General features: G+C 44.6%; 1 protein-coding gene across 1 annotated transcript in view; it reads right to left on the bottom strand.

The window, feature by feature from the left end:
- The window catches only part of LOC120851169, a 534,438-nt gene that overhangs the window by 411,557 nt on the left and 101,070 nt on the right, over positions 1–21,811 (bottom strand). Inside the window, exons 3-7 of the mRNA XM_042288512.1 lie at positions 19,175–19,325; positions 18,984–19,067; positions 14,207–14,391; positions 9,974–10,432; positions 3,536–3,795 (exon numbers count right to left, since the gene is read on the bottom strand). Coding sequence (XP_042144446.1) covers positions 3,536–3,795; positions 9,974–10,432; positions 14,207–14,391; positions 18,984–19,067; positions 19,175–19,325 — 1,139 coding nt within the window. The remainder of the gene's footprint in view (positions 1–3,535; positions 3,796–9,973; positions 10,433–14,206; positions 14,392–18,983; positions 19,068–19,174; positions 19,326–21,811) is intronic.

Below are 21,811 nucleotides of genomic sequence, written 5' to 3'. Positions count from 1 at the left end.
ACAAAGGACACAGACACTTTTTTCCTGGAACCTATTCTTTTTAGGAGGAATTAATTGGGGAGCTAAGTCCTTAGTGAAAGTAAATTAAAAAAGAAAGAACTATTTTTTAATGCAGAATGTATTTTAGGGCTAGCTGGTTTCAAAGTCAAGAGTGTAACGAAAAGTTATAAAGCTTTCGTTCGCTGTAAACTTCCATCCCACTATGCTGCAGCCAATGCTCTCAGCCATTAGACAACCTTCCTTTTAAACGCACCCGAGTACAGCTTCAGCAATGATGCATTCACACAGCTTGTCGGGATGTTTGGGAAGAACTGAGGACGGCGGGACATGAAGAGAGAAGGACACTTCGACGACCGCACGATATGGGGGATCCGGTTGCAACACAACTGCACAACTCGCAACCACCTGATGACAATGATAATCGGTGATTTGACATCATATTACTTTGAAACAGAAACTATGTTAAACCAATGTTTTTGCAATCACTAACCAACGGAAGATTACCATAAAGTACTAGGGGAGCGGTCCCCCCTCTTTCACTGAAAAATGAGTTAATCTAGGCCTGGGTGCTTTTCCGGTCAAATTGGTCAATGTATGATGTTCAGAATTCCCAAGTTTGGGAAATGTCAATAGTGAGAGCTTAAACGAAGTGGGCACTTTCGTGGTATTTCACGGTAGAATTGTTTCAATCCGCAAATGATATAAGCGTAAATTTGACACGCAAAATTTGGAGAAAAAAAACTTCATATTATAGTACAAACTCATTAAAATGGATATGGACAGTGAAGAGTATTTTGGTCTGTTGTAAAAGGAAAATGCAGAATGCAGACGCTTTTACTACAGACTTTGACATGCATTATGACTGGGGTCTGCTCTAAAAAGTGAGACTGACGAAATCTGAATGGATACTATTAAGAAAAGAACTGGTTAATTGAAACTTCTCAACTTCAACAAAAAATACTGACTTTTTATTGAGCTGTACTAATGATTGTTCTCACTGCACACTCTGTGTCACACGAGGCTCACGTGCCGCCAAGTGCGATGACACCAGTTTAGAAAATAGACGCATCTGTCGTTGTACCAAAGCCACGTAATGTTCGAAACAGTAACTACTCTTCAGTCCGCTATATTGGAACTTAGAAGCCTCCTAATATAGTCCATTACGTCCGAATGATTGCTATAAGAAAATCTGTAATGAGCAAAGTTGGCCCCATGGCATAAGTAGGAAGACCAGCCAAACTACACAAATTGATATGTTTTAACCGAATGTCTGTTCTAACAAGATCTGTTATAACAAGGCCAGACTGCATGTGCAGATTTTTACGTATATACCAAAAACATGGAACCCTGTACGTGGTTTGTACACAATGTCATTGCACCATGCTGGTGGTCGTTCCCACTTGTTGTTGCGGAGAAAAAACAAATTCGGTGGAGCCAAATGTGCGCTGCAGAGGGAGGCCACTAAGCAGCATGGCCGCCACAATGGCGGCCAGGGTGATGTCGATGAAGCCATGCTTTGGAAGAGTGCGACAAGACAGCAATGCCACGGTGTAGCTAGTAGCAAAAGCATTATGCATAGACATCTTGGATGACAGTTGACCTTAGTTTCTAACAAATGTCAACTTATATGAGTGCGCTACACAAAATGTTCAGAGCCACAGTCATCGCTAACTTATTTTATGCAAGACGTGCAAGTCGAGAACGCAGACACCCACCATCCACCAACGAAAAGAGATGCTATCATCTCAATCCCAGTACGTCTGCTCGATCCGCCCGCAAGTGAAGAGAAATCTGAGAGTAAGAAATGCAAAAAAAGCCTCTCACATAGAATTTATCAATTACTGGCACCGGTAAATGTCACTCCGTGGCGCCTTTCGAACCGTCGAACACTAAGTGCTTCGTAGAGGCCTATTCCAGCGTAGATCAAGGAAAAACATGGCGTTGTGTTGCCGTCGTTGCCGCCCACGACTGCAGGGGATACGAGTGAACTCGAGTGTCGAGCAACTCCTGCGAGTGGAATGACGTGAAAATATATACACAGCAATGCTGGATGTGGGTAGGTCTTCAAATGTCAAGGTGCGAAATCTTTACTCCAAAGCGAGATTGAAAAGCGCGGCCACAGAAAGGTGCATATATGGCCAAGATGCTACAGGCGCAATAGAAGAGGTGGACAGCGCTATGCAACGTAAGGCGGACGCTGTCATTCGTAGCGCTGCCAACCAGATGCCAAGGCAGAGTGCCCCTCCCCCCTCAGGTGTCCCACTCTCTTAATAGTAGATGTGAGGTTACGAACCCACTGGCAAGTGCCCTTCAAAGGGGTTCATATTACCGTGCCAGCCAATAGCTTTCCCTGTTATGTCATTGACGTCACGGCTGGACGAACTGTCTTTTTCTCAATGTGTCAGCAAGTGCGGTTTGTGAAGCTGAGCCAAGGGTTGCCAAATGCCTGCAGTCATTTTCCAGCTCTTAGACTGCTTGGGTCTGCACCACAAAGTCTTCGTGGTATCTACTTCTGACTGTGGTAGTTTCTGTGCGAATAAGTGAAAATCCAACAGTCATGTTGTCGTCAAAGTGATTAGTCTGCTTGCTTCATAGAGTCGTTAGGCATAGCAACCGCTGAGGCTACGGTCAACATGCCCTGTCAGTGCCCGTGGCTTCTCTTTGTAGGCTTAATGCGCTTGCCTTCGACTCGAGCTAGATCACCAAATCGTAGCATATAGGAAGTATTCACTGGACGCCATATTTGTGGGTGCTGTTTAAAGTGCATGCTCAGCATGCATTTTAAACTAACTATAATCTAACTCTAACTATAATCAGCAGCGAGGCCCACTCCTCCTGCTCATGCTTAACGATGATCTTGCCAGCGTCGTCACGTCACGCAGCAGACGGCGCACTATTTTCTCAAAAGCAGAGCAGACGCGTTACACCCACGGGCGAAGCTCACCCTGGGTTCTTAGCCTGCCGCTGACTATATAGTTAGAACTTGATTCAGCTAGCACTGCAGATGAGAACTTACTTGTATACCCCTTGGTGTTAAAGCTATTCAAGACATCTGCAATGTACAAGCTCGTCTGCACAACAAAAAAAAAATCCACAAGCATTTCTTGGACATGCTCCCCACTTTACGAAACAAACTCGGACTGGAAGGGAGCTCTTTCCTGTTCCCAGTCCATATTACTAGGCAAGAGCTTCATCTCATCCCCTCTGCTAATGACCTCAAATCATTTGCAATGTAGCAACTCGCCTGCACAATAAAAAAAAAAACCTACAAGCATTTCATGGGCACGCTCCGCAGTTTATGAAAAAATATCTCAGGTTGGAAGGGAGCTTTCTTTTGTTCCCAGTACTTGATCACTAGGCAAGAGCTTCATCTTAACCTCTCTGCTAATGCCATTCAAGTCATCTGCAATGCATCAATTCACCTGCACAATGAAAAACCTTACAAGCATTTCTTGGGCATGCTCCACACTTTACGAAGCAATCTCGCATCTGAAAGGGAGCTTTTTCCTGTCCCCAGGACCACCTCGCCACTCACCGGTAAGTGTGGTGTGGTCGGTAGTGGCCAGCAATGTCCTCGCCAGCGTCCTTGACTGGCCTTGAGGATGGCAGTGCTGTCATGTGCGGGGGAGAGGGGTCCGGAGGGAGGGAGGACGGGGTGGCAGCAGAAGGGGGAGGGGGAGAGACGCCCCGACTGCTTGGGGCACGGCCGTGCTGAAACATCCCCTGGAGGAACTCCTCGAAGCTGATCTTCCCGTCCTGGTCCGAGTCCAAGGTGTGGAACAGTTGGCAGATCATCTGTCCAGGGAGAAGGGGGAAAGGACACTTGAATGTGACAACATGTAGGTCCCTGGGCCAGGAATGGCTATATCTCAGTCTTTAAGTGAGACAAACAAAAGTATATAGTAGACTCAAGCAGAACAGCCACTACGTCTCGGCTGGGTCCACAAAAAATGCAATCTAGGGTCCAGGTCAGTCGGGACCGACCTTGAAGTATTACAAAATCACAGCATACTTATTCATTTATTTATGTATTAATAACTCAAAGGTGCTACAATGGGGCATTATACAAGTGATGAGCTGCTGAAAATCGCTGTGGTTAAAAATAAGTAACAAATGCACTCAACAATGACAAAAGTTGTAAATTCACGATGATTTTAACGATATAGCCATGCGCAGAAACAAAGAAAAGTTATAGTACAGACAAAGAAATAAACTAGGAACGCATTGGAATTGACTGGTGCTGCCAGTCAAGTCCAATGCAGCTTTGGCAGGTCTGACTTCACATTCGTTTTGTTTCTTTGCAATAAACTATGATGATGATGATGATTACTTCAGTAGTATTAGAAAAGCCCAGATTCCAAATGTTTGCTTAGCAGTTCACAAAAAGTATCAATATTGTTAACATGTTTCATATTCTCTAACTAGCATTTCAAAGCTAAGGTCCTAACTATAAAAACAATTTATTGCTTCCTTCCCTTTCGTTACACTGAAAATATCTCACTTGTCTTTTTTACAAAACTGATAATTCCAACAGTTTACCAAAAAAAAAAGACAGGCCAATGCCTAGCCCCTGATTTGTTTCTGCACTTGTAGGTCACCAATTTAAAGTCTGAAGACATCCTTGTGAAACATCCGCTTACATTACCTCATCCATTCTTCAAATGTACACTGGGCGGAACCACCTTTCTGCACTTTTAGTAAATATACCTTCCACCACCGAGTAATTTGAAGGCATCAACTAATTACTTATGGTAATAGGTAACACACCCTAGCTACTGTTTATTTTGTACCCTATACAGTCGCCGACCAATTATTCGGACTTCGCAGGGACCGAAAAAACGTCCGAATAATAGAGCAGTCCGAAAAAGCAGTAGATTGAAAAACTCGCCTTTATTACTTCCAAGTGGGAATAAAAAAGCCGTAAATAGTGCCTTGTTTCAGGTTACACCTCCGTTTGCATTCAGCAACTTTCTGTTGGCTTGAGAATCACTGCCTTCTTTTCTAGCGTTATGGTCGATTACTTTCTGCTCTTCTTAACGACAAATCGCGGTGGCAGAACAACAGATGTGGCCATGACGTCCAAGCCGGTGCCGTCTGAACCAGATAAGAAGCGCAAATTCACGAGCACAAAATGGCGACACGAAGGAATGGAAAAACAAAGCAAAATGATAATAATGATGATGATGACATGCAACTAAATGAAAAAAAAGGGCTAGCATAGCGTCACCTAGCAGGAGTACTCAGGAGTACTCAAGTAGCACTGCCAAACCAAGCCAATCCATTTGCAGCCAACATAGAATTCAAAATGGCCACTTCTCGATGGTGTTTTCTGCTGATCGCTCGCGATGATTTTGTCCGAATAATCGAACTTTCGGACTTCAGGCTGTCCGAAACATTGGTCGTGAATATGCACTATTTTTATGGGGTAAGCAGTGATGGTGATTGGCCTAAGCCATTTTGGCGCACGTTTTCGAGCAACCAAAACAGTGTTTTAGAGCAGCAAATGTGGCCTTTGGAGCAACCAAAACAGTGTTTTCGAGCAGCAAAAGCGGCTTTTGGAGCAGCCAAGACAGTGTTTCAAAGCAGCAAAAGTGGATTTTGGAGCAGATATTCTTAAGAAAATAAAGATATTTGTTTTAAGTGCTGTAAAACGAACGGCACTTTGTGTTGTGTTGTGTTCTGATGTGACGTGTTGTGACGCAACTCACTGCTTCTGTTTTTACTGCTCATTCATCCCAAAAGTGTACAGTGCTGTAGGCATTGCTAAGCAATTTCGAAAAACCGCTTGCCACCGTTTTACTCATTCCCGACGTGCCAGATTTTCGTCAAAAGTAAGCAAACGTAAAACAATGAATTGCAAGCGTCCCAGCTGGTACCTCAGTCACGCAATCATGTTTGCATGCACGTGAGGCCAACTTCGGCAGGCTTGCTGTTGGGCATGCTTCGTCGCGCGAGCGCAGACAACGGCTATCCGATTGAAACCGAAACCATGCCCCTCAGCTCCGTTGCTAACTTATCTTCAAAATTATACACAAATGTAACTTTTGAGCATGCGACAAAAACAGTTCAGTGGCTTGTGCTTGCCAGGCCGGCAAACAAGGTACAAGCTAAAAACACAAAAAAATAAAGAACCTGAGTGCATCGATGCAAGACATTGCGAGCCAGCCTTAAAAAGTTCTTAGAGCGCTTTGTGCAACGACTGAAGTCGAGACAAACAAGCACGCTGTGCTGGTTCAGCGCACAGTCATTGCCTTCTTTGCTTTAGCTCACTTCTCCTCACCAACTTTCTTTCACGGCAGATTTTTCACGTATCGAGGTCCCTCTCGAAAGAAGGCCCACCAAGAGGAACCTAGATAATCAATACTTTGACAGAACAGTCTTTGAATTAAAGATGGATTTTTGTAGTAACATATGATTTAAACAAGAACAGGAATGTTGATGAACATGCGGCGGTACTTAGTTTCATTTTAGAAAGTACCATATCTGCAGTGATGTGGAGATGGCAACATTCGACTTCGCGCAACCACAGTGACTGAAAGGCAGTGACCAAATACAGTTTTCCCACGACCGTTGCCACAAATACGTGGTTTCGTTTCACAGCATGACGGCATCGCTGGTGCCCGGCCCGCTAGCGTCGGAGCGTCTGTACATATCCGCGTTTATCACTGAAAATATAAAAAAAAGAGACGAGTGACAAGACCCACAAAACGAGAGGGAGAAACGGGAGACGCCGGGAAAACCATGCAAGACCCGATGGACAATTGATCCACGGTACTTTGTGTCAGGTAGCCACTTGCGCCACATAACACACGCCTGCTCAATTACAGTACTCAGTTTAGTTTCGGTTTTGAAAGGCGACCTAAATTGCTCCTTTGGCGCAGATTACCAATATTTTGGCAAAATGTAGCAGGATGTAGCAGGCTTAGTCCCTTGGCAAAGTTTGGCGCAATTGGCGCAGCAATCACATCACTGGGTAAGTCATGGTTCCGCCTTTAGGTCCAATATATTGAACAAGTCCGAAATGTCGGAGTCCGAAAAAATGGTCTGCGACTGTAATTCCATTAGTGGCTCATATCTTCGGTGTATTTTTGTGCTTCGTTCACATTTCTCTCATATTTTGCCCCTATTTTTTAGCACAAACTTTTATCCCACTCCTATGTGTAATACCCACAGGCCCCGAGGACACAGATATAAATATATAAATATACTTTGAGGAAGACAGAGAGTGACTCTGCGACAAGTATCGACAATGTTTATGCTCGAACCAGCCCGCACTGCCCAGTTGGGCCACATGAGCAGTCAGGGATGATGGTGATGTGCAATGACGACGAAGAAGACCCCACAACAATATTCATCTCAAGAGTTCCGCACATCAGTGTCAAAAGTGCAGGAACTTCCATTCATTCATAAATTTCTTGTGTCGTATTTCTGTAAGCACACCTAGTTTCTAGTCCACAAAGCAAATTTTTACTGTTGCACAAATATTCAAAATATTGAATATAGTAGTTTCAAATATTATGCTATTCGATATTCGCATAGAAATGAACTCCAATATTCGTATTTGTCGAAGTGTTGATCAAGACAGGTTAGCCCCGTTGAGCGCGCTTCTCATCGAGCACCTATGCATTGAGGAGAAGCAACACCCACAAAAGCAGGCTCCGCAGGTGTTGCGTTTCTGCAGTGCACCGGAGCTTGTTAAGAAGCACACACTGGGGGGGTAACCCGCTGCGGGCAACACCTGGAAAAGTATGAATATAGCAGTATAGGGCTGCAAGCAGAGCATCCCGGCCGGTGCCCCAGCGGGCCAGCAGGTGCAGCCTGTGCGTGGGGGTCCCTTTGGCAGGCTTGCCGTTGCACGTGCTTGCCCACACCGGGAGATGCGTGGCGGTGGCCTGATGCTTTGCTCGCTATTGTGTGTAGGCCTCTTGCTAGAGTGCCTCAATGTTGCTGGGCTGGCGGCCCTCGCGGAGTGAGAAGAACTCTGTTAGCCAAACTGCCATCTTACCACCCACTCATATGTAGCCCTTTCAAGCTGTTAACATAATTTTTGAGCATCACCACTTGTGAAATGACGAGGGATAACTTTGGGAATATGTAAATCACGTGTTCCGTCAACTATGCGTTAGTTTTCGGCAATGCATCTAAATGATAATGCCAAAACATTTTATAGATGACCGCATTTGCAATCCTTCGTTGCATTACCTAGTTGAGGAAGTCTGTCTTGGAATAGTTTATCCCGACCCCAAACGAGGACTTCGTAATTCGGTGTTTTCACATGCACACGCCGATCTACCGGTCTCACATATACAGGGTCACCATATTGTGGGGCGAAAAACCATAGCCACGGCCGAAACGGTGACACTTGCTTTCCCAAAGGATGCTGTCACTCTAGCAAAAGTACAGCCAGCAAGCAACATTGAAGCACTCCTTCCTTTGCCAACCAGACCCCGGGGCGGATCCAAGGGGGGGGGACAGGGGCAGCCGCACCTTCCCCCCACAAACAAATTCTACCCCCCTCCCCCCTCCCCCTCCCCTCCCCCGAAATAATACAGACTACTGGCCTGCCAGGTGGTAGAAAACTCGGTACTCAAGGACGAGGGTTCAAAATAGGGTAGGTCGCACCCTGGCAGGCACACTTGTACTCTGAACTTCGAGAACCAGTCCGTCGCTTCAACCGAGACTAATGTATGCGCCGTCGGTTTCAAAGCACGGCTTGGAGCCAATAAGTCGGCGCAGCGGCGCACATTTAGGAGCCGTCGGCGCAGTGTGGTTCTGTGGCGGCTCAAACAAAAGGCACGGCACTTCCAGATAAGCACTTTTCTCGTAGAGGCGCTAGTGCACAAAAAGCGTTCTTGTGAGATATGCTTTTGTCCCCGTGCTGCATTACATATATTAACTCGCAATATGGAGCACAGGGTGTCTCTGGCAGGGTCATGTCACAAAAGTAGAAACCCAAGATGCATTTATTTCGGTTGGCCGTTTACGGAACAGTCAATGTATGATGTGTACTATCGGGTTGAAACGAAATGAGAACACTGAACCGTGTGGCTGTCGACACATGCTGCACCTCCTGGAGGCCCCTGAAAACTGATAAAACTTTAGGGTGGAGAGTAGGGTGTCCCAAGAGTGTGCGTCCTACTCCGACGTGTTCGAACCTCGCCCAGCACAGCCCAAGCCTGAACGCTGCGCCGGTGGTGTGCTGGAAGTTCCGTCACCATTCGCATTTCATTTGAGCCTGATAGTACAAGCTCTCGTGCCCCCCATCCTCATCTGCCCTCCTCTTCTAATAAAGGTATCCCTAGATCCAAAACAACTAACCTGTGCTGGCTTGGCACTAATGGTGCTCGCACTCAATGAGAGGACATGGACTACCTCCGCGGAACATAAAAACGTTGTGCCATTCCCTGCTGAGATCCTGGAACAACACAACACCGGGGATGGACAAGGCAATGCCTGTCCTACTGTATGTCGCCCTACAGCGAGACAGCAGACGGAAAACCAAAGCAGACACGGGAGAGGAGTCACCATGACAACGGCGAACCTTGCATCCGCTCTCTTTTTTACGCCGGAATCTCTACGATTAACTGCCAGGATCGCAACATCCGACAGCATGGAATGTCAGCTCCCGTGATGTTATTTGTTGCCTCCTCAGGACCACTTTTAATGCATGGGTGGAACGAGAAGCTAATTACTCCAGTTGAAAATTCCCATTAGGTTCCAAATGGAATTTTTTTTTATTGGTACCAATTAGTTTTTCGGACAGCCAATTGGTCACTGCCAATGGGAACCATTTGGAACCCATTCAGGTTCTAAGTGGAAAAATGAGAGCCATTGGCAAGTGTGCTCCCAGTTGGAACCTACTACAACCAATTTGTTCCAATTAAAACAAGTTGAAATTCCAACTGGATCTAATGGAAATTTTCAGCTGGGACACCAGTCGGAGACATGCTTCTGGCATAATAATGCCACTCACCTCCTCGTCCATCTCCATGCCGATGTGCTCACAGACCCCCGCCAGCTCCTGGACCTGGAGGTAGCCGTTGCGCCCTACGTTAAGCTTGCGCCAGGTCGCCCTCAGGTATTCCTCTGGGTTGGTCTCCAGCAAAGTGAGGCTCGACTCCGCAGACTCCGAACCCCCGCCCCCAAACACTGCGACGGACCCCAACTGCCCTGGTGAGGGAGCCGAGCCTAACTCCAGGGCTGCGTTGAACGACGCGGCCGGAGGGGGAGGGGTCTCTTTCCCTGACTCGTCCGGGGTTCGGAAGCCAGAGTCCGAGACGAAGTCTGACGCCGGAACGGGAAGGCACGCTGTCCCGAAATCGCCACCTCCGACGTCCGCCGTTGAGTGCTCAGCGGCTGGGACTGCGCCGGCCAAGATTTCGAGGCCACTGCCATCTGAGACGCACGCTGTCTTGACCTTGGAGCCGGGTTCCTTAAAACACATGAGCCAATGTTGCAATCGGCAAAGGCAGGCTCACACGTTTGCACACGAGTGTACTTGACTGCAGTGTGCTCCTTTATACCTAGGGTTCCGTGTTTTCGGGGTTTATTTTTTTTGAGAATTCGGAGGCGTTCCTTTCAGGATTTACTTTTTCCCAAAAAATCAGTGTTTCTTGATGCAAGTTTCTGGGATTGGGCAAAAGGTGGGGTGTTTATTGAGGATTATGTTGAAAAAAAAACATGTCATAGAACCAGTTCCCATAACCTGTTTTCTTCAACATAACCACTGATAAACACCCCCCTTTCGCCCGATCCCGAGAATTTGCGCCGAGAAACATTGAATGTGTGGGAAACAGAGAACATGCGCGTAAACCGAACACTTGGAAAATATCCTGGTACTTATAAAAGAAGGAAAGAGGACAATGGGCATGGTTCCCAAAGGAAATACATTGATGTGATCAGTCCCAGTCATTTTAGAGCGGCACTTGGAGCAGTCAGAAATAACTTTTGGAGCATGAGTGCACACTTCATTTTCCTTCACACAACTTCAAATAAGTTAAGATCAATATGTCCGTTTATCCAACTAACAAGCAATGTCTACTTTGCCTTTTCACTTGCATGCTCCCTTTTGTAGCATTGATTCCATAGCAGGAGCGATTTCTTCAGAAATGGAACTAGCATTTAGTTGCATGAAAAAGCATCAGACAAAATAACAAGAAGATGACTCATAAAAAACAGCCCGAACTGCTGTTAATGGTTACTGTAGCTTCTGAATTCCATTGAAATAATGTTAGAATACAATAATTTTGAACACCTAAATTAATGTTTCCTTCAAGTTCTAGAGGTAATAAAATTGCAATTTATAATTTAGATACAAAAACAAAGCCCTTTTCATATGATTATGAATGTCAATTACATTTTAGATGTAGAACTTCATTACCAAATTTTGGGATGTGAACGATTAAAACAACTTTTTCTAAAAAACAGTCCCCAACCTATTTAAGGTTCTCCTAAAGCTTCCATGTACTGCTCCTGCAAATTTAATTTAGTTTACTCACACCTATAAAAAAGTAATAAAAATAACCCCACAGAGATGTGCATATAAATGTCTTTGCAATACCAAGGTATCCTCAATAAATCCCAAATTGGAATATGGTAACGCCAGGACATCGCAGTCTTTCATATATACAAGCCGAAGTTGAAGTTGTATTCAGAAATTGTTACGGTACGTCTCGCTCTGGAGGAATGCTTTACCCTTACCATGCTAGTGCGCTGCAGTGAAGTGAGACACGCAAAATAGCACTGCCTAATTCACAGTTGTCGCTTCTCTGCGGTAGACTAGTGCGCGGGAAGAAGCACACTCAACAAAACTTACTAACCTGCCGGAATAGACCATGAACATGAGAATTATTGTGAAACATCCGAGTTCTGTCAGTCTTTGATATGAAATGCAATCGAATAGTACATTATTTGCGGCAATAATCAAAAGTTGTGAAAAATCGCATAATCCTATCGTAAAGATCCGGCCGGGTAGCAAGGCCTGAGCTATTTTATTTTCGGAATTAACTGAAGTGAAATTAAGTTTTGGCGCAATGTTAGCGCAAATTCTTCACATTTTCGTCAAATGTAGCAGGATGCAGCAAAGTAAGCACTTTGGTGCAGTTTGGCGCAGATGGCGCAGAAATCACATCACTGGAAGTAGCAGCCTCGTGCACAAATAAGAGCAGGCTTTGTTTCAGGTTAACGCAAGATAAAATTGCAGGCAAAGTTTCTCTTCTTTCAAAAGTTGAAACGTTTCGAGCTTTTTGGTTTTCTCATATTTTGATGAAACTCGTTCGGGGGTTTCATTTCCGAGGTTTACGGTATTCAGTATTTACCAAAAACACGATACCATATTTATAACCACTCAGTCAGTCGGTAAACATTTCCTTCGTGGGTATGTCATGGCTGCTTGATATAATATTATATAGCCACCTTATAACTGCTTATGATGAAAATGCACCAGTGGTATCTACTGTGTGGTGCTGAAACATTTCCGATCCAGATTTAACTGGACCGAAGGTCTCTGCGGGATTAAAGCTTAAGCACTAAGAAATGGTTGTTTATAAAATTGCCCGAATTATTTCAAGCGCACGGCAAAAGAATGAAGCGTAAAAATTTATAAGAAAATATATGCAGATGAGGATTGAGTGTTCCGAAGATACTCAGTGGATGGCACCAGCATGACAATGTGTTCACTCATTGTAAGCGGTTACGAGCAAGCACAACGGATTCAAGCACACCCAAATGCAAAGGTGTGCGCTAGTTGTGAAGATGTGCATAAAGCACGGCAGAAAGAGAAAGGTGTCTGAACGGCGTAGCCTCGCCATGGAGCAAGTGTGTCGGCGATTTGCTCCACTTTCTGACAAACGCCGCGAAATGGCGGAGCACGACAGGAGCTTGAGGAACCATCCTTATTCGTGCGCACCTTTTCAAGGCTGTGAGGAACTCGACCGCGCCTGCACGTGGGCCATGCGGCGTGCGACCGCGTCTGCGTGCCAAACCCCTACCCGACAGCGCCCCACTAAGAGATGCGCAATGTCCGAGTAAAACTTCAACCCCCTTTCCGGCTTTGAACTGACACATCCTTTTTCTTCCACCATGGTATAGGATAGCTACAAATGTCGTGAACCTGCCTAATTTCGAGTTCAACCAGGTTTGACGTTTCCACCTTTCCATGCAAAGTTCAACAAAAGGTTGATTGAAGTTCAACCATTACGTACATATACAGAAATTTTGAACTAGCCGACGGCACCTTGCAGAGGAGGGTAACAAACTAAATCGTCAAAAGATTGTGTTTGCTTCTATATAGCATGCAACCATTGGAAATCATTTTACTAAAAATTTAAATGAACCACCATATAAATTATCTTTCTACTAAATCTGAAACTTTTTGTGTGGAAGTTGGGCAACACTGTTGAAAAGTTTAACTTCGTCGAATTTTGCGAAAGGTTTGAGGGTTTAAGGTTCGACGTCAAACTTCAGGTTTGCCAAAAGTTTGCGACATCCCTAAGGGCAACTGCATATGTTTTGGTTAAGGAGCACAACATAGCAATGGTCTCCCATTTGCGATCCAAGTATTGGAGGAATGAACCGTCGCTCCTGCAGGAGGCATGGCGGTATGCGGCGTGCGACCTCAATCAACGTCGGTGCAGCAGTGTGCCAACGGCAACCCTTTGCCTCAGAAACATAAGCACATGCGCTGCATTTGTTTCCAAAGCAGAGGGCTGCCACCGGCACGGTCAGCAAGAACACGGGTCACAGCCTAGCGCTGACGCAGCCTCGTGACCAATCTGCATCCTGAGCTGAGGTTCGGCAAGTGACAAATGAAATCCAGCACACTCTGGACATGTTACCTAGCTGGTGTTGTCTATACACTCACCAAGTTGTACTAAAGGCACACAGTCAGCTCTTCTACATCAGCTTTCTCCGGCAGTAGCAGCGCCGCGATTCCAAGCAGAGGATGCACTTTTGAAATACTGCACTACTTGGATATTTAAGCATGTAGGTGACTAGAACGTGAGAATGAAAGAGGGGCATAGAAGACAACACGGACGATACACGCCTTTAACTTGCAACAGAAATGAAACTCAACGTCTTCGTAGCTATTGGAAGGCCGTGACGTCCGTACCATCTTCTGTGTACCCTCTTTTGTTTTCTTATACTGCACTAGAGCCTGTGGCTTCAGAATGCTGGACAAATTCTAATGGTAGATGGGCTGTCTTACCTCGCTGGCTTCCCTGGTGGTGGCAGTGCCGCCGTTTCCATCGGATGTCCCGCTCAGAAGCACATCGTCTCCATCAAACTCTTCCTCCGAGGAAATCTCGACGTCGACATCCGCCTGAGATGCCGGTCTCGACCTTCTGCCATATTTCTTTTCGCCCAGCACGTATTTGGGGGACACCTCACGAGCTGCAAGAGGACGATCAAGACACACAGATACTCTTAAGTCGGAGGCATAAGCAATAACAAGACATTTTTTTTTATGCTATATTTGGCAAAATGAAACATGGCACACCATTCGATTGAACTACTGGACATGTGCAACTAGCGAACTTCCGAGTACGAAACCAATTCGAAGCAAGTAGAGGTTTTGGCCGCATATTTTCGAATTGAATATAGATTAGTTTCTCCCAGCCTTTCACTACTGCATCATGCTTGAACGAAAACCCAGCTGAACTCTTGAAGGTTTTTATGAAGATTCTACTTCTCTTGTCCATTTTAATGCATATTTATGGACTGCGGCTTCAGAAAGTTCAATGCCTACATTCAGGTGGCAAGAAAACGAAACATTTTATATAAAGTTAAATACATAGAGATGCAAAGCCATACGTAATAGAGAGGATTTATAAATCTTACTGCTACATGTAAATAACTTCTTTTCAATCTAGAATTTAAAAACAATTCGCTAATGGTGAACTCAGGTTGCCAGGTCATATCGCCCAACACATGCATACTTTTACATAATAGCCACAGTTTAATTTTGAAAATTTTACCAGGATGTAGATATTAACATTGTTTCTTTTTAAATACAGCAGGCACGCATGTGCACCATACGGTTTTATAAGTATTTTTCTCTCCTAAGCACACGACTGCAATATTTATACTTTTCAAAATGTTGATTATGGCGGGTTAGCCCCGTGAAACGTGCTTCTTTTCGGGCACCGGTGCACAGCAGAGAAGCAACACCCACGAAAGCGAGCTCTGCGGATGTCGCTTCACCGTAGTAGATCTGTGCTTGGTAAGAAGCGTGCTTAACGGGTCTAACCTGCTGCCATCAACACTTAGAAAAATATAAATATTGCAGTTCGCAATCCTTACGAAAAATAAAAGCGCCAAAAGGACGGGACAAATTTGGAAAAAAACACACAGGAATGGCGCTAGTTAAAAAAATTATTTCTCCTCCAATTTCTCCTCCTTCCCTCCAATACTACCAGAATAAAACATGCCACAGTTCCCCTCATAGCCAATATTGAATAGCATATTATTTAAACTACTATTCGAAAATTAGAATATTTGCACAATCCTAATTTAATACATTCCCAAGAAGAATACACTGATTACAGAAACAAAAAACAGACGATATTAGCTGCCTACTGTAGATAATAGTCCTACAATGAGTCTCCGACTTCTATTGCATTTGTAAACTTTAAATTAACGAATGGAATAATGCATAACCTGCCATAAATATATCTGTAGATATCCTCAGATAACTTTCTTTTTTGTCTCTTTAAAAAATATACTTTAATACCCATAAGACACCAAAGCAGCTTTCATGGTTAACGGCACTGTCGCTGGCAAACTATGCTGTTTGTTGATGTTGGCATACCACATTCATAAACAAAGGAGCTGTTTTCACAGGATTTGGAACAGTATTTGCACCAGTTAACTACAAATTTGAAAACACTGACACCTTAAATTGTTAACCAACTGAAGTCCACTTTTACACTTTAATAAAAGTCAGCATCATGCTGCAGTGGCCTTTAAGAAAGCCTACTGAAAGTGCCTGTTCCCTGCAAGAGCATGCATATGGCAAAACATGACAATCTATATATGAAAGAAACTCTTACACATAACAAAGTTGGCATATAATATTTAGTGCCAAAAAAAATGACACATTTAAAAACCTATGTAATGCAAAATTAGAGAGCCACTCTTGAGGAGGAGGAGGGGAGGGTATGCCCATCCTCCTCTACTCCCCCTCCTTCCTCTCCTCTTCCTCCCCTTTCCTCCTCCTCCTCCATATCCTCCCCTCCTCCTCCTCTGTATCCTTCTCTCCTCCCACAGTTTGCCAGCTAAATTTACCTGGAAAATTGATGCCACATGACCTCAACACCAATTCAGTTTCCCCGCTAAATTTAGCAAGGAAAATGACATCACATGACTTCGTGTCACATCATCCCAAGAACAAATTTAGCTTCTCCACTCGATTTAGTGGGAAAATTGATGTCACGGACGTCAACACCAATTCAATTCCAAGCTAAATTTAGCGGAGAAACTGAATTGGTGTTGAGGTCACGTGACATCAATTTTACCGCTAAATTTAGCGGGGAAGCTGAATGTGCAGTGTTGCATTATGGGACGTCACAGACCTGCACACCAATTCAGTTCCTTCGTAAAATTTAGTGGGGCACTGAGTTGGTGCATAAGTCTGTGACGTCCCATAATGCAGCGCGTGCAATTACGGTGACGCCGATGCCGACATACGCAGAAACAGGTGCCTAACACCTGTGCTCTAAAACATTTTCGCTGTGGGAAGCAGAACAGATGAACAGTCGAGCTCAGCACCTCAGCACAGGTTGCCCATTTGGGTGGAGCATGCATAACCTACTCTTTCCACAAATCATATTTCAAGGTCTCAAACCCTAAAAAATAATGACTTGGTTACAGCCACGGCAACCATAATACTATCAAATCAATTTCTTCTGGTTTTCTGGGGTTCCATTTTTCAAAGTATTGGGTATCCGTTCAGCATTGGCCAAAAACCGACTTAATTCGATTTGAGACAAGACAGAAACATAAAATTTTGTATTTTTATATTTAGAATGTAATGTGTTTTCTCAACATATTTGGCTTGGAAACTAAGGATGTTTAGTAGAGTATGTCTAATGAACGCTGCATCAAAGATTCTAAACCACACAATTTTTAATAAATCACAAAAAATTTGGTCTCACAAGGCACAGCAATTTTTTTATAAATGTGCACCTCTAGTTTGATGCATGTTAAAGGCCGACGTACAGAATTGTCTTCTCCCAGGCAGAAAACCGGTTCCTAGTTTCAGTTTCTCCATTCCCTCTCACACTTTTTTCTCCTCTCCCCACAAGAGCGGGTCTGTGAGTTACTCCCCAAAGAAAGGTTAGAAAAGAAGAAAGGCCTCCCTGTTTCTCATATGGAAAGGAGGAATTAAGGCAGAGTGTCCTCCTTTCTGGTTGCTTGTCAGCCTCTAGGGAGAGAAGGAAAAGCTGCTCCCACAAAGCCCACTCATTTCACTTGAGCAGAGCAAACCCTGGAGAGGAGACAAATGTCGGGAAGGGAGCCAGCAACCATGACAAGTAGAGAGCTTTGTGAGATGGTTTGGTCCTGATTTTCTTAACTTGGAACAGACTATAGTGCATTTATTTTGTAAAAATATTGAAGGCTCGTGCTTTTATTAAAGACTGCTTTAATCAAAGCACGAGTAAAATAAGAATGTCGAGCTATAGCGGCTATTATTGAGCAACTACTTCTGGAGCAACCCACTTCACCTTAATGAAATTGGCTTAACTGCCAAGAAACAATCTTCTTAGTTAGTAACTTCTGACTGAATTTACTATGCCCTGTTCAGGTCAAGAAAAGCAGGACAAGGTTTGCCGCAAAACCCTCCACTTATCAGAGCAGATGCCAAAGAGGATACAAGGAGAGCAGGGACTCTCCTTCTCTCGGGCATTTGCTCGGGTAAGTGGAAAGGATGGAGGGTGTCGCGGGAGGAACTTGTTCTTCTTTTCTAAACCTGCAACAGGGTATAGGTTGTTTTAAAAATACTGTAAAACACCAAGCAAGCACCCACCCAAAGGTCGGAGGTAATTACACAAAAAGATGGACGCTTGTGAGGTCCGACAATGGAAAAGCAGAAGGGGCGCACAGTAGGGCTTGCCTTTGCTTGGTCCTTGTTTGATCTGATGGAATGATAAACACTCAAGAGTGCAGAGTTCCTTAGTTTTAAAGCAGTCACGCCGCTCTCGTCAAGGTCACTTTGCACCAGCGCTCTCGAGTCGAGTTTCACTGCTCTGCACTGGTGCGCGCATATAGCTTCACTGCTTTGCACAAGTGTGTTTGGAGGAGCATCTCACGTGGGGGAGCATCTTGGTTATAGTGGTGGGCTCGGAAGTTTGCTAGGGTGGGTGCATGACACGCCCTTTGCTGATATTTCAACTACTTCAAAAGTGTGGGTTGAGCGCTTACTGCGACATCGGTGCATGCTCGGTATTTTACGGGAAGTCCACATATATGATATAACAAAGCGCTGGTATAGCAAAGGCTTCTTATGGAATTATTGAGGTCAAAAGCTGTTATTCTGTTACAGTAAGCAGCTCCAAGAAACATCACAGAGTTATGAGGATGTCATTAAAAGCTCATAAATGCTGCAAGCGTTTTTGTAACTTTATTGCGTTCAACAGTGCTCAGAACAGCTTTTGATTTTTCACTCGCTGAATGCTAAATCTCAGCAAAACATGTCCTGCCTCCTAAAGAAAAACAAGCCTATAATCAAGGGTATCATTAAAAGCATTGCAAACTAAAAATACTGATGCAAATTGAAGTCACGTGCATTTTCTGTGAAGAGAAAAGGACACCTGCACTACTGGACAGCCTACAACTAGTTTTTTGCTACAGTAGTGTGCCTCATTTGATCCTACTCATGCTACATATTACTAACAATATTATTGTGTCACTTAACATGTCCTTTAGTACTCCACACTATAATATTAAATCAAAACATTGCTACGGCAGTACAGGAAAAGGCTCACAGAAAGCTTGGTGCCGTTTACGCGGCACATTTGGTCGGCACGTCCTCGGTGGCGGAACTTTTCGGAGGCAAGCGGCAGAACACACTGCAAAAGCGACGGCGTCATGTGCGGGCGTGTTAGAGACATATCCGTGAGAATGTGGTTGCACAATTAGCAATGAGCTTAGAGAAGCAAAAGAAGTAAACACCCACCTTTCCGGGCAACGTCCGGGCTATTGCCATTCATCTCATCATCGACGTCCACCGCAACATACGTCGTGGGGGCCGAAAGGTTTGAGAGGGCCTCTTCCTCGGCTTGCGTCAACAACGAGATGAAGCCGTCCTTGAACTCGTCAAAGCTCACCTTTAAAAAGAATGCAACAACAGACTTTGTCGGATACTGCCCTCATTGAACACAACATTCTGGCACCAAATAACATTATTAAAATTCTAGAGAGTCGTGCGAAAGAAGACTAACGTAAAGAGAGTTCAGTTTAATTGTCAGGGAGATTTCCATATGTGATGAGATTTTGAACGGGCAAATGCAAAGACACTACATAAAGGAAAATAGTTTGCTCGAAAGTTTTAGACTGATACTGTCATTATAAGTTATGTTGTTTATTCACCAATTCACAGCCTGAAAGGTCGTGGGTCCCAGCCCCCAGAATAATCAAAAAGTTGTGCAGAATGTCCTAAAAAAATTGACAGTTCTTTTTTTTTTTATTGCAAAAATGAATTATGCATTGCCCAACGCTCATTCTTCGACCAAATGTAGCCCTAGCGGTGCGAACGAGTTGCTAAAGTTTCAGAGCTAACCATTATCTTATTCAAAAAATATAAGCGATTTTCTGAAATTTTCGCTGGGAAAATAATGGCCGACGGAGTTCTCAAATACATGAAGCTGACTGGTGCCAGTTACCGAAAACGGCCAAAAAAGAGCCCCATTTTCTAATTGAAATTTTTCAGAAAATCACACAACTTTTTAATGAGATAATGGTTAGTTGTGAAACCCTGGCATCTTGTTCAGACCACTAGCGCTACGTTTGGGCAGATGATGGAGTATTCAGTGACGCATAGTTTATTTTTGCAACGAAAAAAAACCTGTACATTTTTGTAGCAGCACATGCTGCACATTTTTTTTTTGCCAAAAAGTTTAATACCATTAGGCAATTTGTTTTTGATTACTTCCATGTTGGCAAATTATCTCTTACCACTCATACCTGTTCTTCAACCACTTGTTGAATGAACTCAACAACTCTTTACCTGTCGTAGAACACCAATACTTTTGTATCACGAGAAGTCAGAGAATAGTCAACACAATAGCCAATGGGGCCAATGAAACAGTGCCGTGAGAACAGCATCATGGCGTTTGTCACATTTCTATGAATGTGCTATCAACAGCTAGTCCAGTCGAATGTAGAGAGTGACCCATGACCTTGAACTTTTAGTCTGTGTTTATGTGCTTCTGTGTCATCTTTGACGGCACTGAGATACGGTAAAACAAAAGATGATTTGCTCGCTTTTTCCTCGGCATATCAGCAACTACTCTGAGCATGAGCAGGCACTAAGCTCATGAAAAAGGAGCACCTGCTCTTTTGAGTTAGAAGGATACTGCTGCAGGCATCCCATTGAGTAGAAGCTGGACAACTCCGATCATAAGTTGTACTTGGTTGAACTCTACCACAGCCTAAAAAAAAATGTTTGTTCGTTTACCCTGGTCCCCAGCCACGTTTCTGACAAGTGCCGTATGCGGGATGGGAAAAAAAAAGCAGGTTGTTACAATTTGGAACAAGAAAAAGAATATAAAAAAGGCAACAGAATAATGATAGACAGTCGCAATTAAAACGTGAGCGTCTCCCATGGTGTGGCGAGAGCAAAGAATTATGTCTTCCCGCCGACCGGAAGTTCCGCGATTCAACATGAAGGCGCACGGGGAAAGCTTGAGCCTTCGACGCCAGTACCTGCTGCCAAAGCTGGGAGAGGCAGAACAACAGAACTTGACAGAAAGAGCATGGTAGGAGGGCGGTGGCGCTCTCAGTGATATGCAGGCAAGTTCAAGAACACTCCTCTATTTCTTGTATGCTTCTTTACATAAAAACATTAGAAAATGAGACATTTCTCTATTTTTTGTTGCAACCTATCCCCATTTACGATGCACCATCCTTTCCTAGTCCCTCAGCGCATCCAAATACCCTCGCTAGGAGAGGAGAATAAGCCACTGGTCGTATTTATTTTTTCGTTCCTCCCGTAAAATACAAAAAGGAGGAGCAATTCGCCTTACAACACCTGTGTGGCGCTTCCTACAAGATGCCTTCCTTTTCTCCTGCCACTCATCCTTTTTCTACCGCAACCTAGCTGCCTATCGTTCTTGCGCCGAAACCGCAGGCTTGACCCCCTATATAGGATGCCAGGACTCCTAAAGTTTGGAAGTTTGCCGAAGCAGTCGAACCTCAAGGTTCAACGAAAGTTTGCGACATCCCAGCAGTACCACCTAGGAGACAAGGCCTGCATCATCCATCCCTCCATCCATCCATCCACATATCTATCCAACCTTCCCCCAGAAGTCACCACTAGTGGATTCCAGCGGCGCCACCTAGCTCGTGCCAGCATCGTCGACAGAACATCTTGCAGCGTCTCACAACGTGTGCGACATTACCACGCGGCGACACCAAGGTGCTATTGTTTCCACGTTCCACTTGCGGAGCAGAGTGTCGCAATGGTGCTCTCAGGGAGGCCATGTTGGATCCAAAGCCGCAGTGCGGGAACCGACCATCGCTTCTGCAGGCGACAGACACGGAGGCACAGTTGGCGGGCTGGCGCGGGCGTGAAGCATCGCGATTGCCCTCCGTG

Source organism: Ixodes scapularis, unplaced genomic scaffold (genome assembly GCF_016920785.2).
Source record: "Ixodes scapularis isolate PalLabHiFi unplaced genomic scaffold, ASM1692078v2 PGA_scaffold10__122_contigs__length_95168666, whole genome shotgun sequence".
In the NCBI taxonomy this organism is placed as follows: domain Eukaryota; kingdom Metazoa; phylum Arthropoda; class Arachnida; order Ixodida; family Ixodidae; genus Ixodes; species Ixodes scapularis.
The sequence above is the reverse complement of the archived record's forward strand: the minus strand, read 5'-3'. Positions and strand labels throughout refer to the sequence as shown.